The 13,135-nt window shown below is 46.8% G+C and overlaps 1 protein-coding gene across 1 annotated transcript; it reads right to left on the bottom strand.

The window, feature by feature from the left end:
• Window positions 1-11,297: 11,297 nt before the first annotated feature.
• Window positions 11,298-12,920, bottom strand: LOC138453002 (zinc finger protein 84-like). The gene has a single exon (XM_069605409.1). It carries the CDS (start codon window positions 12,861-12,863, stop codon window positions 11,349-11,351), a length of 1,515 nt encoding a protein of 504 aa, XP_069461510.1. The 5' UTR covers window positions 12,864-12,920; the 3' UTR covers window positions 11,298-11,348.
• Between the last annotated feature and the right edge of the window lie 215 nt (window positions 12,921-13,135).

Genomic DNA, 13,135 nt, shown 5'->3' with positions numbered 1-13,135 from the left:
CGGCCAGATAAACCGCCGAGATCGGAATTTCCTGCTGGATGGCCCAGAACCAGAGCTGCATCGCCTCCCTGCACAGTGGGAGAGACCCTGCCCCCCACCCCCTTTTTGTTGAGGTAGTGCATGGCCACTGTATTGTCCGTCAGAATCAGGACATTCTTCCCCCGCACAGATGTCAGAAAAGCCTTCATGGTTAACCTGATGGCCCTCAGCTCCAACAGATTGATATGGAGTCTGGACTCCGACGGAGACCAACAACTGCTGACTGTCAACTCGTTGGCATGAGCTCCCCATCCCGTGAGGAATGTGTCCATCACGATCGTTACCTCGGCTAAGGTAGCCAAAATGGAGCCCCCTTCATCAGATTGCCTTCTACGGCCCACCACAGAAGATCCTGGGCGACCGAGGGCGGCACCTGATCGGGATCCGACAGCCTGCCGGAGGCCTGCGACCACTGCATCTTTACAGCCCATTGCAGAGATCTCATCCGCAACCTGGCCTCTCGCACCAGTAGAATGCAGGATGCCATGAGGCCGAGCAACCTCAAGAACTCGAACGCCGGGAGACTCTGGGCATGTTGAAACTTGTGCACCATCTGCAGAATGTGATGAGCCCTCACCTGGGGAGGCGAACACAGCCCCAGGGATGTGTTGAGCACTGCTCCGATGTACTGGAGCCGCTGGGTAGGTGTCAAGTGGGACTTCTTTAAGTTGAGGGAGAAGCCCAGCCTGTGAAGGGAGTGGCAGGTGACTGACAGATGACCCAGGACTTGCTCGGGAGAGCGCGCCCTAACAGCCAATCGTCCAGGTAGGGGTAGACATGAATCCCCTCTTTCCTGAGATACGCTGCCACCACCACCATGAGCTTGGTGAAGACCCTCAGGGCGGAGGTCAATCTGAACGGCAGGACCCGAAACTGAAAATGCAAGTCGCTAACCGCGAACCTCAGGTGGTACTTGAGCTTGGGATGAATCGGCACACTTGAAAGGAAGCATCCTTGAGGTCAAGAGACACCAACCAGTCCTTAATTTGAAGGGCCTGGAGGACTTGAGAGAGAGAAACCATCTTTTTTTTTTTTTTAAACATGTTTTTATTGGTTTTACACAAGCAAGTACTGCAATCTGTCATATGAAAATTAAGGCATTACAGTCTGTAGAGACTCACTTGGAACAACATATTAAGAAACAAACACAAAGTCTAAACAAAACAGTTGGTCAGAAGGAGGGTATAGCCGACAGTGGTGGTCAAAGGTTGGGTGGGGGTTGGTGGGCCTCTCAGGGCCCCTCCTCGGAACAAGAGCTCCCCGAGGTGGGACGAACTTCAGGGCCCCGATTGGGGGGAGGGACACGCATTTTAGATCCAGAATTTCACTGTATTCCTTCTATTTTGCTGGAACGGGCAGACCTCACAGGATACATCAAGTTACATTTCAGTCACTTTTGCCCATCCAGCGTAGGAAGGGAGGAAGGGAGGCTGTCGGGACAGACCTGGGTATGATTGAGCATAGTCCAGGAAGGGTGCCCACGTGTGGTAGAATTTATCTCTGTTCTCAAACCTTAGGGCCGTGATTCTTTCCGCTGCTATTATGTCCCAACACTTGGTCCACCACATTTGGACCGAAGGACCTTCTGGATTTTTCCAGAGTCTTGCAACTGAGATCTTGGCCACGGTCAGTAGATGGGAGCAGAGTTCAGCCGTATGACCTGTTTGGGGGAATTGGCCCTCACCACTTGATCCGAGCAGTGCGATTCCTGGGTCCCAGGGGATTGTCAGTCCCGTGATCAGGTTGATTTGCTCTAATACTGCTTTCCAAAACTGCGATGATTTTGGACACGACCAGAACAAATGGAAGAGTGTGCCTTTGTCCGGGCAACCTCTCCAGCATGTTGGTGGAATCGCTGGGTTGCATTTGTTGAGGGCTTCTGGAGTCCGGTACCACCAGTAGCATACCTTGAATGCCCCCTCCTTGTTGGTAACACATTTCGAGCTTCTATTTGCTCTGAGAGTAACCATCTTGAACTTGTCCTTCCCGATGAGCTTGTTCAAACCACACAAGTCCATGATGGGTCTCAATCCCCCATCTTTTTTTTGGGGACAAAAAATATGGGGGATACCATCCCTTGTTCCTCTCCGCTACAGGCACCAGTTCTATGGTGCCTTTCTCCAGCAGGGGTTTGATTTCCTGCGCAAGGAGCAGATCCGGACTCTTCAAAGAAAGCTTCCCTGGTGGATTGTCTTGAGGCCTCTGCCGGAAAGGAAGATAGTAGCCGTGGGCTATGATCTCCAGAACCCACAAATCTGAAGTAATGGCACGCCATTCTACAAGATGCTGCGTGAGCCTTCCCCCGACTGGCGAACCATGGGACATGGCCGCATGACTGAGCTGAAGCGGCTGCAGCAGTGCCAGAGGGCAAAGAGGCAACTGCCCGAGCGGCTTTGGCACCTCGAGTACCTTGTTTTCCACCTCTGGTACTCCTACGTTGGCCCCTTTGACTGGCAGCTCCCCTCGATCTACCAAAGGAAGAGTAGTATCGAAAGGAACCTCCCCTCTATTGCTGTCCCCTAGGATGAAAAGGCAGAGGTTGACGTACTGCAGAGCTCAACGACTTCGCTGCAGCTTTGGAGGTCTGCAACCTCTCAAGGCTCTCGTCTGCCTTGCTGCTAAAAAGATGGTCACCATCAAAGGGCATGTTGAGAAGCCGGGACTGTACATCAGGAGCAAACCCAGACTTCCGCAACCACGCAAACCTGCGCATCACGGTGCTCACCGCCATAAACCGGCTGACACAGTCTGCCACGTCCGGCCCCGACTGAACGGATTCACACATGGCATCCTTGCTATTCTGAACGAGGACAAGAAAACCATCCCGTTCCTCCCCTTCGGGAATATGTTCACCGGCCAAAGGTACACAATTCCACAGTGTGAGTGAATCTTGCCAAGGCACAAACGGAGTTGGCTTCCTTTAAAGCGATACCCCCAGATCAAAACACTTTCTTTGCCCAACCGTCAAAGCGATTGTCGTCCCTATCCGGGGGGGATGGTAGGGTACGCAGCCTGCTTTGCTGGGGCCGTAGCCGCCTGCACCACCAAACTCTCCGGAGTGGGGTGCATAGAAAAGTAGCCAGGGTCACCACTGGCTGGACGGTATTTTTTCGGTAGTGACTTATTCACTGCCGGGAGACTCTCCGGAGCAGTCCAAGCCGCCGCCACCCTTCTTTGTAAGGCCATATGAAATGGCAGCACCGGGTGAGTGGGTGGACCTAGGTCCAAAATATCTGTCAGGTCATCCTGCAGAAAATCCACGGGTGGAGCAGACCACCCCATGTACTCCGTCACCCTCGACATGAGATGCCTGTACGACGACTCAGAGTGTGTACCAGGCTCAGGCCTGCCAAACTCAACCTCCGGAGAGGTGTCCAGACCACTGGCGTCATGTAAGGATTGACGCAGGTCTTCCATCTGGCTATGACCTGATACCAGGTCATCAGGAACCTCAGGAGGAACAAACCCCTCCACATCTGACCCTTCATCCACCTCTCAGATGTAATCCAAAGGCTGGAATAAATCCCTGGACAAGGGTACAGAAAAAGGCTCAAACACAGGCCTCACGGATTTACTCAGGGCCTTCCTGTATGTTACCACCGGTCTCTGGGGAACTTCCGACAAAGCCTTCTCAAAAGGCATCAACGGAATCAGCATCGACATCGAGCGAGGCACGACGGCTTCAACAACGGCTTTGAGGCCGGAGCCCCAAGCGTGTCCTTCGACGGCCTCGGCGCCGATGACGTCGATGGCTCACAGGCTCCAACAGTCTCGAGGGCGACGAGGGGTCGGGACCTGGAGCGGGCATGGCTAGAGCGATCTACCTTGTCCGATCGGGACCTCGATGGCTCCAGATGATCGCACTGACCGCCCGAGCCCGAAGGCGTGCGAGCGGTGACACTAGCGCGTTCCTTGCCGGCTTCTCTCGAAGGCGCGGACGGAACGGAGCCCTGCGATTCAAAAATCGCCATCATCTCCTTGCGAAATGCGTCCCATTCCACCGGAGATGAATGCTTGTTGGGACAAGCTACCTGCCGTCTGGCGGAGACGGCGACCGGTGACGTCGCTTCGAGAGTGCCTAGAAGAGGCAGAGGAATGGCAGGAACCACTCTGGGCCCGAGACCCCCTGGATTTACGCCGACGCAGAGAATCGTCGGTCGAAAGCTCCGCGGATTTCGACTTATGGGGTTTGGAAACTCTACCTACAGATAGCTTCTTCTTCCGCTCCCCCAAGGCCTTCGATGTCAAAGACTGGCATTCATCACAGTCATCGGTGGCGTGGTCCTCGCCGAGGCACCACAGGCAGACGTTGTGCGGGTCCGTAAGCGACATCTTGAAACTGCAGTCGCAGCACTTCTTGAAGCCCGACCTCGGGGTAGAAAAAGACAGACATGATTCTCACAAGAAAGCAAGAACGAAGAACCGATTCAACAGGAGAAGAACCGAGGCGCGTTGAGATTCTGAAGCAAACACGTTTGTGGAAAAAACTGAGCTGAGGCTACGGGCGTCGTGCGTCCTACTTATAACATCCGGTGACGTCGGCGGAGGCCCTCGAGGGACAGCGTAACGATGTCATCGATGCAGAACCTTTTTTCAAAACAAGCACAGCTGTGGTGATTACTGTCATAGATGTGGAATACATCGGAGGTACCAATTCCCTCGAATGTGTGTTAGAGAACGCACACAAGCACTTCAGATGAACAGCCAAGAGACTTCTTATTCTTCCGTCTTTTGTGGACTTTGAAGCAGTTAAAGAGTATGAGGGTAAGTGTAGGTTTTAGACTGCGAACATTAATTTTGACATCCTGACTACTGTCTGTAAGGAACTCATGGTGGCAACAGTAAAGACAGACAAGTGATCACAGTTCAAGGATGTTTATTAAACTGTATAAATGGGTGAGAAACACACCTAATCTAACCCTAAATCTAAGATGGGAGCAAGCTACGACCATCAAATAATAATAAGACAGTCATAGTGGCGTCTTGTCGAATAACAAGGGCCTATACTAAAAAATCTATTGCCAATCCTTACCGATAAGTTACAAAGCAGTGTGGGATAATGTTCACCAGAAAAGAAAGAAGTGTTCACAAAATGATGTCAGGATAGTCTAACTGGGGTCTCCCTTCCCCTTTTCTTTCGCATGGGACAAGACAGGACTCTCGAGCACAGCACACTCTTGGGCATAACCAGCACAAGCTTACAGTGCGTTTCCAAATTATCAGTGCCTTCTGGGGCCAAGTCTCTTTTACAACAAGTCTCTTCCCTCAGACAGCCTGATGTACTATAAACAACAAACAAAAAGTTCCTTTCAGTTATGTTCCCGTTGGGGTGATTTCCCTTCACCCGTGGATGCCCTTCAACCAGACTCTGATCCTTTTGCAACGTTGGCTTCCCTCAGTCGTGTTCACATTTGCCAGTTTCACACAGTTCACTTATTCTTAATAACTTGCAGGATTTACTTCCGTTAGCTTTTTGTAGCCCCCAGTCAGGCTCTCTCTCAAGCCCCCAGTCAGGCTTTCCACATTTATCATTCATACAGCATTCTCCCTCAGCCGGGTGCACACGCCTCTTTCACAATGTCAAAACTTTGGTAATGGGTTAAGGACTCCAAGGGATTTTGGCTCGACTATTGTATGACCACCTTAACTCTGTATGCTGGCCTTTCCTATGGCCTCTTGTTATTATATTATTCACACGAAAAGGGGACCAGTCTTTCGAATAGACGCCCACGTGGCACTGGACCACTCTGCAGCTGGTCTTTCCCTGGGCTTTTAAAGTTCAGTAGTACACAAGTTCTGTGTTCATAACAAGTTGCTGATGGCAACCTTCGCTCAACACAGTCTGGTTTACTATCTGTTCTCCCTCCGACTCACCGGCTGTGCTGACCTTGTTGTTTCTTGTCTCTGTAGTCAAGGACGGTACCACGGTAGCAAGCATGCCTCCCCGCCTCGGTTATCAGTGCGGCAGTGTCCTGTACACCATTGACAAGTGTCCTGTACACCGTAGACATCTTACACCACATGTCAGCAGTAGTTCCCTGTCTTATGATTCCTTTCACGGAGGCGTTGCGGGTTTAGGACGGAAAAAAGTGCAAGGGCACTTACCTCCCTTTTGTCCTTTCCGGTCTCACCACCTTTCTCCTCTGTTTGAACTGCCGTCCTGGAATTGCTGATTCCTCATGCGTTTTTCCTAGCTCAAACTGTGCTCTTGTCCTCCACCTTTTATCCTTGTAGGGAAAGGAAAAGGCTGTCAGGTGTGTGTAGTTATTTGACTTGCTTGACTCTGCCGGATAATTTTGTTGGGACAAGTCAGGTAAATGGCTCTGGTGTCAGTCCGATGTCTTTCATGGTCTAAGAAAGTGTTTGTGTCCGAGAAGGGGGGCGGGAGGGTAGACCTTCTAAGTATCCTATGGGGTAGGATGGGGAAAAGGTATTATAAGGAAGGGAGCACTGTGTCTCACCCGTCGGTGTCCAAGTTCCACTCCCCGAAGACCCCCCATGCAGGTGATCCTCCCCCACTGGTATACCCCCAGGAACTGGAACCAATAGCGATGGCCGTGCCCTAGTAACTTGGATGACAGATCTCTGGGGACTAGCGGGTAAGACGCCTTCAGGTTTCTCACATGTCACATTAGTTTGTTTTCTTCAGGCAGGGAAATCCCTCATAGAGATAGGGCTAGGGGGGGCATTTTTCCAAACCCCTTTATGAGTTAAACAAAACGAATTGGCAAACAACACTGTGTCTCCTTACTACGACCCCCCAGACTGAGGACATGGAAACATGTGTGTAATCTGGGAAACATGAGCCGCAGTGGTTGGTCAGATCCACATCACAGGTCATCTGGATGTTCATTGAATGGTACAATTTACGATTCCTGTATGTAGGCTCCACTTCTGTGCAGTCAAGTGCTGCTATCACATTAGAGCAATGGGCGATGGCGTAGACTCTTAACTTTGCTGCATGCACCTGGGTCTACGTGGTGGGCACCGAGATGTGTTGATGGGCATGACTCATAAGCATGTCCAGCTTTTGGGCAAGCACTATTGAGAATGTTGGCTGGGACATGCCATGCAGCATCCCCACATTCTGCTTAAATACACCTGTGGCACAGATGTGGAAGACAGACACCAGCTTATGTAATGGTAGGATTGAAATTCTGATGTGTATGGTGCTCTGGAGATCCGCCTCTATGAAGATCAGCAGCTCTCCTATGGTGTTCCTGTCCAATCAAGACCAATTGGCCATCAGTCATAGCCCAGGGGGGACGGATGAACATGTGGTAGGGGCAGCCTCTGCAACACACGTCTTCTTAGCCTTTGTGCAGCCTGTATCCTTCACGTGGTTTCCTTGCATGCTGCTGGAGCTCAATGTACAGCAGCAGGTTGTGGACGCCGTAATTCACTACTGGTTGTAGATGTACGTTGCTTGGAAGTGTGTTTGGGTAGTGTGTTGGCATTAAATACACTTTAGGAGGCTATTATTGGCACCTGTGCTGGACTCCCATCAACTAGATGATTTTACCTCCAGATTTGGGTGGTTGTAACTGCACTGCATTTATGGTGGAATTACCGACAATTTTCAGCAGTAATTTCACCTATAATTTGGAAGAATTAGCATTTGTGTTTGTCGGTAAGGGGTTATTCCGCCAGAGGGAATTCCACCAATTGTTGGCAGAATTAGCCCTGACAGAATTACCACCAGGGCTAATTCCACCAGCAGACTTAATGCCCATTCTCGATGTCCTTTGATTCCGCAGACTGGTAAAAGAGGCGGTAACAGATTTACTGCCAATTTTACCACTTGGAGCCAAACTCGTAATGAGGACCTAAGTGTAGTGTAGGTTACGGTACAAAATGGAATTTGCTAAACCACTGAGTGAATTTAAATGAAACTTACGGCTAACGGACGATCTGGGTTAAGTTAGGTCTCATTCATTAAGAAAGCACACTTACGCCCGAGAACTGCTGGTGGAATCTCTGTTCGCAGATACTACTCCGGCGAATACATTTCACGTGAGTTACGCCATACCTATGTTGGAATATGATACGCCATGTTTCTCAACTTGGCAGGATTGACACCAAGGTGTACGCAGCTGAAATCTTGCACGCCTGTTAGTGAGTCAGGCCACGCCTATTGTGGAATACCTGTAAATAATATGAGAGGAAGTTGCACCTCTTCATCTGGCAACTCACACTTATGCCAGAAAAAAGCTTAGGCAATCGGACCCACTGACCATAGCTGTTACAAAATCTCACTTTCTACTTGGTAGAAAAGTCCACAAAATGTTTGAAGGATTTCTATTTTTTAGAAAAACTATCCATATCTATACAAGCCCTGTCTATACATATACATCATACAGTGTCTACAAACCCGTTAATAAAGAAAATCATTAAAAATACAGAGTAAGAAAATGCAATAAATTACAATGAACCCATTGTCAAAAATTATTTTTTAAAATTTGAGATTGACAGATTTTTTTTTTTAAATGCTGTTTTAGGAATTATGCAAAACCTAAAAGCAGAAATGAAATTTGCCAGATATGGTTTGAAAGGCAACACTACCACATGATCCCCGGCATGCACAGACGACCTTGCATGTGGGTCTATCAGTGACATTGTCAATGAGGTCACCGATAACATGCATTTTGTAATTTGTGAAGTCATATGATGTCATCACTGATGGCCCCGCATGTAAAAATCAGTGATCAAAAGATTATAAGTGATAGGAAATTTCAGGAAAGGCAATATCATATTTGTACACGACATTATGTGAGATCTTTAAACATATATTTACAAATAACCTTTAATCTAATACATTTAAGAAAATGGGTACAACGCCCAGTTACTTGATTTACTCGGTGGCAATGGGGCAAGGGCTTAAAGGGTGGGTGTCATTTTAAAGTCAGATGGACTGGTCATGGGACCCTCATCACTCTGCACTGCTGCAGACTCTCTCCAGCGCTATATTGTCTGAGCGTCTCTCAACCTATATGGCCATCAAGCACCCCTATGCACCCATAATCCTGAAAAGCATGTGCATAGGGCTCCTACCTTCAACAATAATTTAAATTGCAATATGAGATGTGAATGTACCATTACCGATATACAAGGTGAGAATGTAATCTAGAAAGGATCCAGGATCTATGTAGGGCTCAGTAACATTCCCCCAGTGATGTCATTTATAATGTCATCTGTTAGATCATCAGCAATGTCACTGAAGTGAGCGGTGCATGATATGAGCACAGGAGGGGAATTATGGTGTATTGCTAGCCAACTACTGAATTTCAGTGGGTTTTACACTTTGAATTATAACCATAATACCACTTCAAGAGAGTGTGTGAGTGAGAGAGAGAGAGAGAGAGAGAGAGAGAGAGAGAGAGAGAGAGAGAGAGAGAGAGAGAGAGAGAGAGAGAAGCAACCTCGACTTCAGGAGTGCCTCACTTCCATCATCAGCCATACCAAACCCCACAGCGCTCTTGCAGGTCAAGATACAGATCTAACATGGCTATATATGTGATTAACCCCAAGCGCCAGGAACTCATGTAGAGCAAACAGCGACATGATGCAAGCATGTCCAATAAAAGAATGCTCTACTGAATTACCATGCCTTTCTCCATCTGCAGACGCCCATTTAAAATAACTTATTAACTTCATTAAATGCCTGCTAGCTGTTTTGAAGACCTTTTCTTTTCTTTTCGCTGCTGATGGTTCTGACCTCTAGGCTGGTAGCAATGTTGGTTTTTAATTCCATGTACCTTGCATGTATTGGCTTATATGGAAGCCGTTTCCTCGCAGGTCTCATCTAGAGTGTGCTGTTACTACTCAAAGACGTCTGCGTGTTAAAGTTCAGCTGGATGAGCTGCAGGCTGAGCCTCCTGTGGAGTAAGGCTGCCCCAGTGTGTACACCTTTTAACATGAAAACGGATCATCTGCCTTGGAAGTCACCCTTGTGGTAGTAAATTGAACATGTTTCAGATTATCATTGTTTACTGTGCAGCTGTTGAGCCTTCTGAGGGGGGCGGGGGCGATAGAGGTCAGGGCTGGAATTTCCTCCCAAGCATGTTCTGCATTCTGACTATTCTAGGTGAGCATCACTTGATCATGTAGGATCGCTGGTCTCTTTGTGCACTGCTCTCTCATAAATATCCAGTATGGCTTCTCACATGACCTTTCTGGCTGATTATGGGACATTCAGAGCCCGGATACATTTCTCCACTGTGCGGGGTATCGGGTGCAAATCTGTTCTATGAATGAAGGTTTTCTGGCATTGCAAACACTCACGGGATTACTCTCCTGTGTGGATTCTCTCACAGCGAGCCAGGGGCTTTTCCCTTTGATGCTCCTCTGGCATTCACTGCCCGCATACGTTTTTTCTCCTGTGCTGATTCTCTCATGTAGAGTTAGTCATTTTATGGCTTACAGATTTATGTCATTGGAAGCATTCAGAAGGATTTTCTCCTCTGTGGGTTGTCCGATGAAGAAGCTAGAAAAATAATCATTTAGAAAAGAAATATGACATTCATTGCACTAATGAAGATTTTCTCCAGAGTGAATTCTCACATTCAGACAAACTTTACATTACTGAAGGTGTCCTGCATTGGAAATATTAATCAAGTTTTTTATCCCATGTGGGTTCTCGCATATAGTACTAAACGTGCTTTTTTCTGACATGCTGTACACGCATAAGGTTTTTCTCCCATGTGAGTTCTTTCATGTTGAGCTCGATTCATTTTGTAACGGAACCTTTTCTGACATTCAAGGGAGTGGTAAGGCTTTTCTCCTGTGTGTGTTTTTAGCACAGATGAGGTTTTTTCCTCCATTGTGGGTTCTCTCATATTGAATTAAAGTGAGTTTGTGGATGAAGCTTTTCTGGCATTCAGACCACAAATTAGGGTTTTCTCTCATGTTTCTTTTTCATGTTGCATTGGATTGATTTTCTGACTGAAGTTTTCTGAGATTCAGTGCATGGATGTGGTTTTTTTTGCCATGTGGATTCTAGTTAGACAGCATTTCTGACTGAAACAATTCTGATATTCTGTACCTTTATAATGTTTTTCACCTGTGTTGGTTCTCTCATGCTGAGTTAAACTGGTTTTGTAAATGAAGTTTTTCTGACATTTACTGAATTGTATGGGTTTTTTCATGTAGAGTTAGACTGGTTTTATGAATAAAGCTTCTTTTGGCATTCATAACACTTGTAAGGATTTTCTCCAGTGTGGATTCTCTCATGCAGTGTTAAATTGCACTTGTAGCTGAAACCTTTCTGACATTCAGGGTACTTGTAAGGTTTATCTCCTGTGTGGGTTCTCTCATGTAGGACTGGTGAGTCTATCCGAATGAAGCTTGCTTTTATTCTGACATTCAGAGCACTCGTAAGGTTTTTCTCCTGTGTGAGTTCTCTCATGTAGGGCTGGTGAGTCTTTCCGAATGAAACTTTTCTGACATTTAGTGCACCGGTAAGGTTTTTCTCCTGTGTGGGTTCTCTCATGCAGAGTTAATTTGCTTTTGCAAATGAAACCTTTCTGACATTCAGTGCACTGGTAAGGTTTTTCTCCTGTGTGGGTTCTCTCATGCAGAGTTAATTTGCTTTTGCAAATGAAACCTTTCTGACATTCAGTGCACTGGTAAGGTTTTTCTCCTGTGTGGGTTCTCTCATGCTGAGTCAAACTGCTTTTGCAACGGAAACTTTTCTGACACTCAGTGCACTGATAAGGTTTTTCTCCTGTGTGGGTTTTCTCATGGTGGGTTAGAGCAATTTTATGACTGAAACATTTCTGACATTCAGAGCACTGGTAAGGTTTTTCTCCTGTGTGGGTTTTCTCATGTTTTATTAGATGAGGTCTTTGACTGAAACATTTCTGACATTCAGTGCACTGATAAGGTTTTTCTCCTGTGTGGATTCTCTCATGTAGAGTTAGATTGCTTTTATCACTGAAACCTTTCTGACATTTAGTGCATTGGTAAGGTTCTTCTCCTGTGTGGGTTCTCTCATGCAGAGTTAATTTGCTTTTGCAAATGAAACCTTTCTGACATTCAGTGCACTGGTAAGCTTTTTCTCCTGTGTGGGTTCTCTCATGCTGAGTCAAACTGCTTTTGCAACTGAAACCTTTCTGACACTCAGTGCACTGATAAGGTTTTTCTCCTGTGTGGGTTTTCTCATGGTGGGTTAGAGCGATTTTATGACTGAAACATTTCTGACATTCAGAGCACTGGTAAGGTTTTTCTCCTGTGTGGGTTTTCTCATGTTCTATTAGATGGGGTCTTTGACTGAAACATTTCTGACATTCAGTGCACTGATAAGGTTTTTCTCCTGTGTGGGTTCTCTCATGTAGGACTAGTGAGTCTATCCGAAAGAAGCTTTTCTGACATTCAGTGCACTGGTAACGTTTTTCTCCTGTGTGGGTTCTCTCATGTAGAGTCAAACTGCTTTTGCGACTGAAACTTTTCTGACATTCACTGCACTGATAAGGTTTTTCTCCTGTGTGGATTCTCTCATGTAGAGTTAGATTGCTTTTATCACTGAAACCTCTCTGACATTTAGTGCAACGGTAAGGTTTTTCTCCTGTGTGGGTTCTCTCATGTAGGACTAGTGAGCCTATCCGAAAGAAGCTTTTCTGACATTCAGTGCACTGGTAAAGTTTTTCTCCTGTGTGGATTCTCTCATGTAGAGTTAGATTGCTTTTATCACTGAAACCTCTCTGACATTTAGTGCAACGGTAAGGTTTTTCTCCTGTGTGGGTTCTCTCATGTAGGACTAGTGAGCCTATCCGAAAGAAGCTTTTCTGACATTCAGTGCACTGGTAAAGTTTTTTTGGGGGGTTCATTTCTCCAAGTTACGTTTTGTTACCCAATGTCATTGCAAACCTAACCTTGCTGCAGAGTCAGAACATGCATAATGTTTAATATTATTCTCACAAAGTAATCTTAATTATAATTGCATTTATTGAAGCATAGCTCATTTTAAGGTTTCATGTGTTGTCACATCTATCAGCAATATTAATTAAGCTGCACTTCATTCTCAATCATTCGTTTTCATTTAAGAAATCTTCTCCAGTGATTTTTCTTTCATGCTGAATCAGGTCCACTTTTTGGCCCA

The sequence above is a fragment of the Ambystoma mexicanum genome, chromosome 4p (assembly GCF_040938575.1).
Source record: "Ambystoma mexicanum isolate Mex_15411 chromosome 4p, UKY_AmexF1_1, whole genome shotgun sequence".
In the NCBI taxonomy this organism is placed as follows: domain Eukaryota; kingdom Metazoa; phylum Chordata; class Amphibia; order Caudata; family Ambystomatidae; genus Ambystoma; species Ambystoma mexicanum.
Note: the sequence above shows the minus strand (reverse complement) of the source record. Positions and strands in the feature narration are given on the sequence as shown.

Excerpts from the sequence above, each read along its gene's own strand:
- LOC138453002 (XM_069605409.1), bottom strand. The coding sequence starts at position 12,863 with ATGAACCCCCCAAAAAAACTTTACCAGTGCACTGAATGTCAGAAAAGC.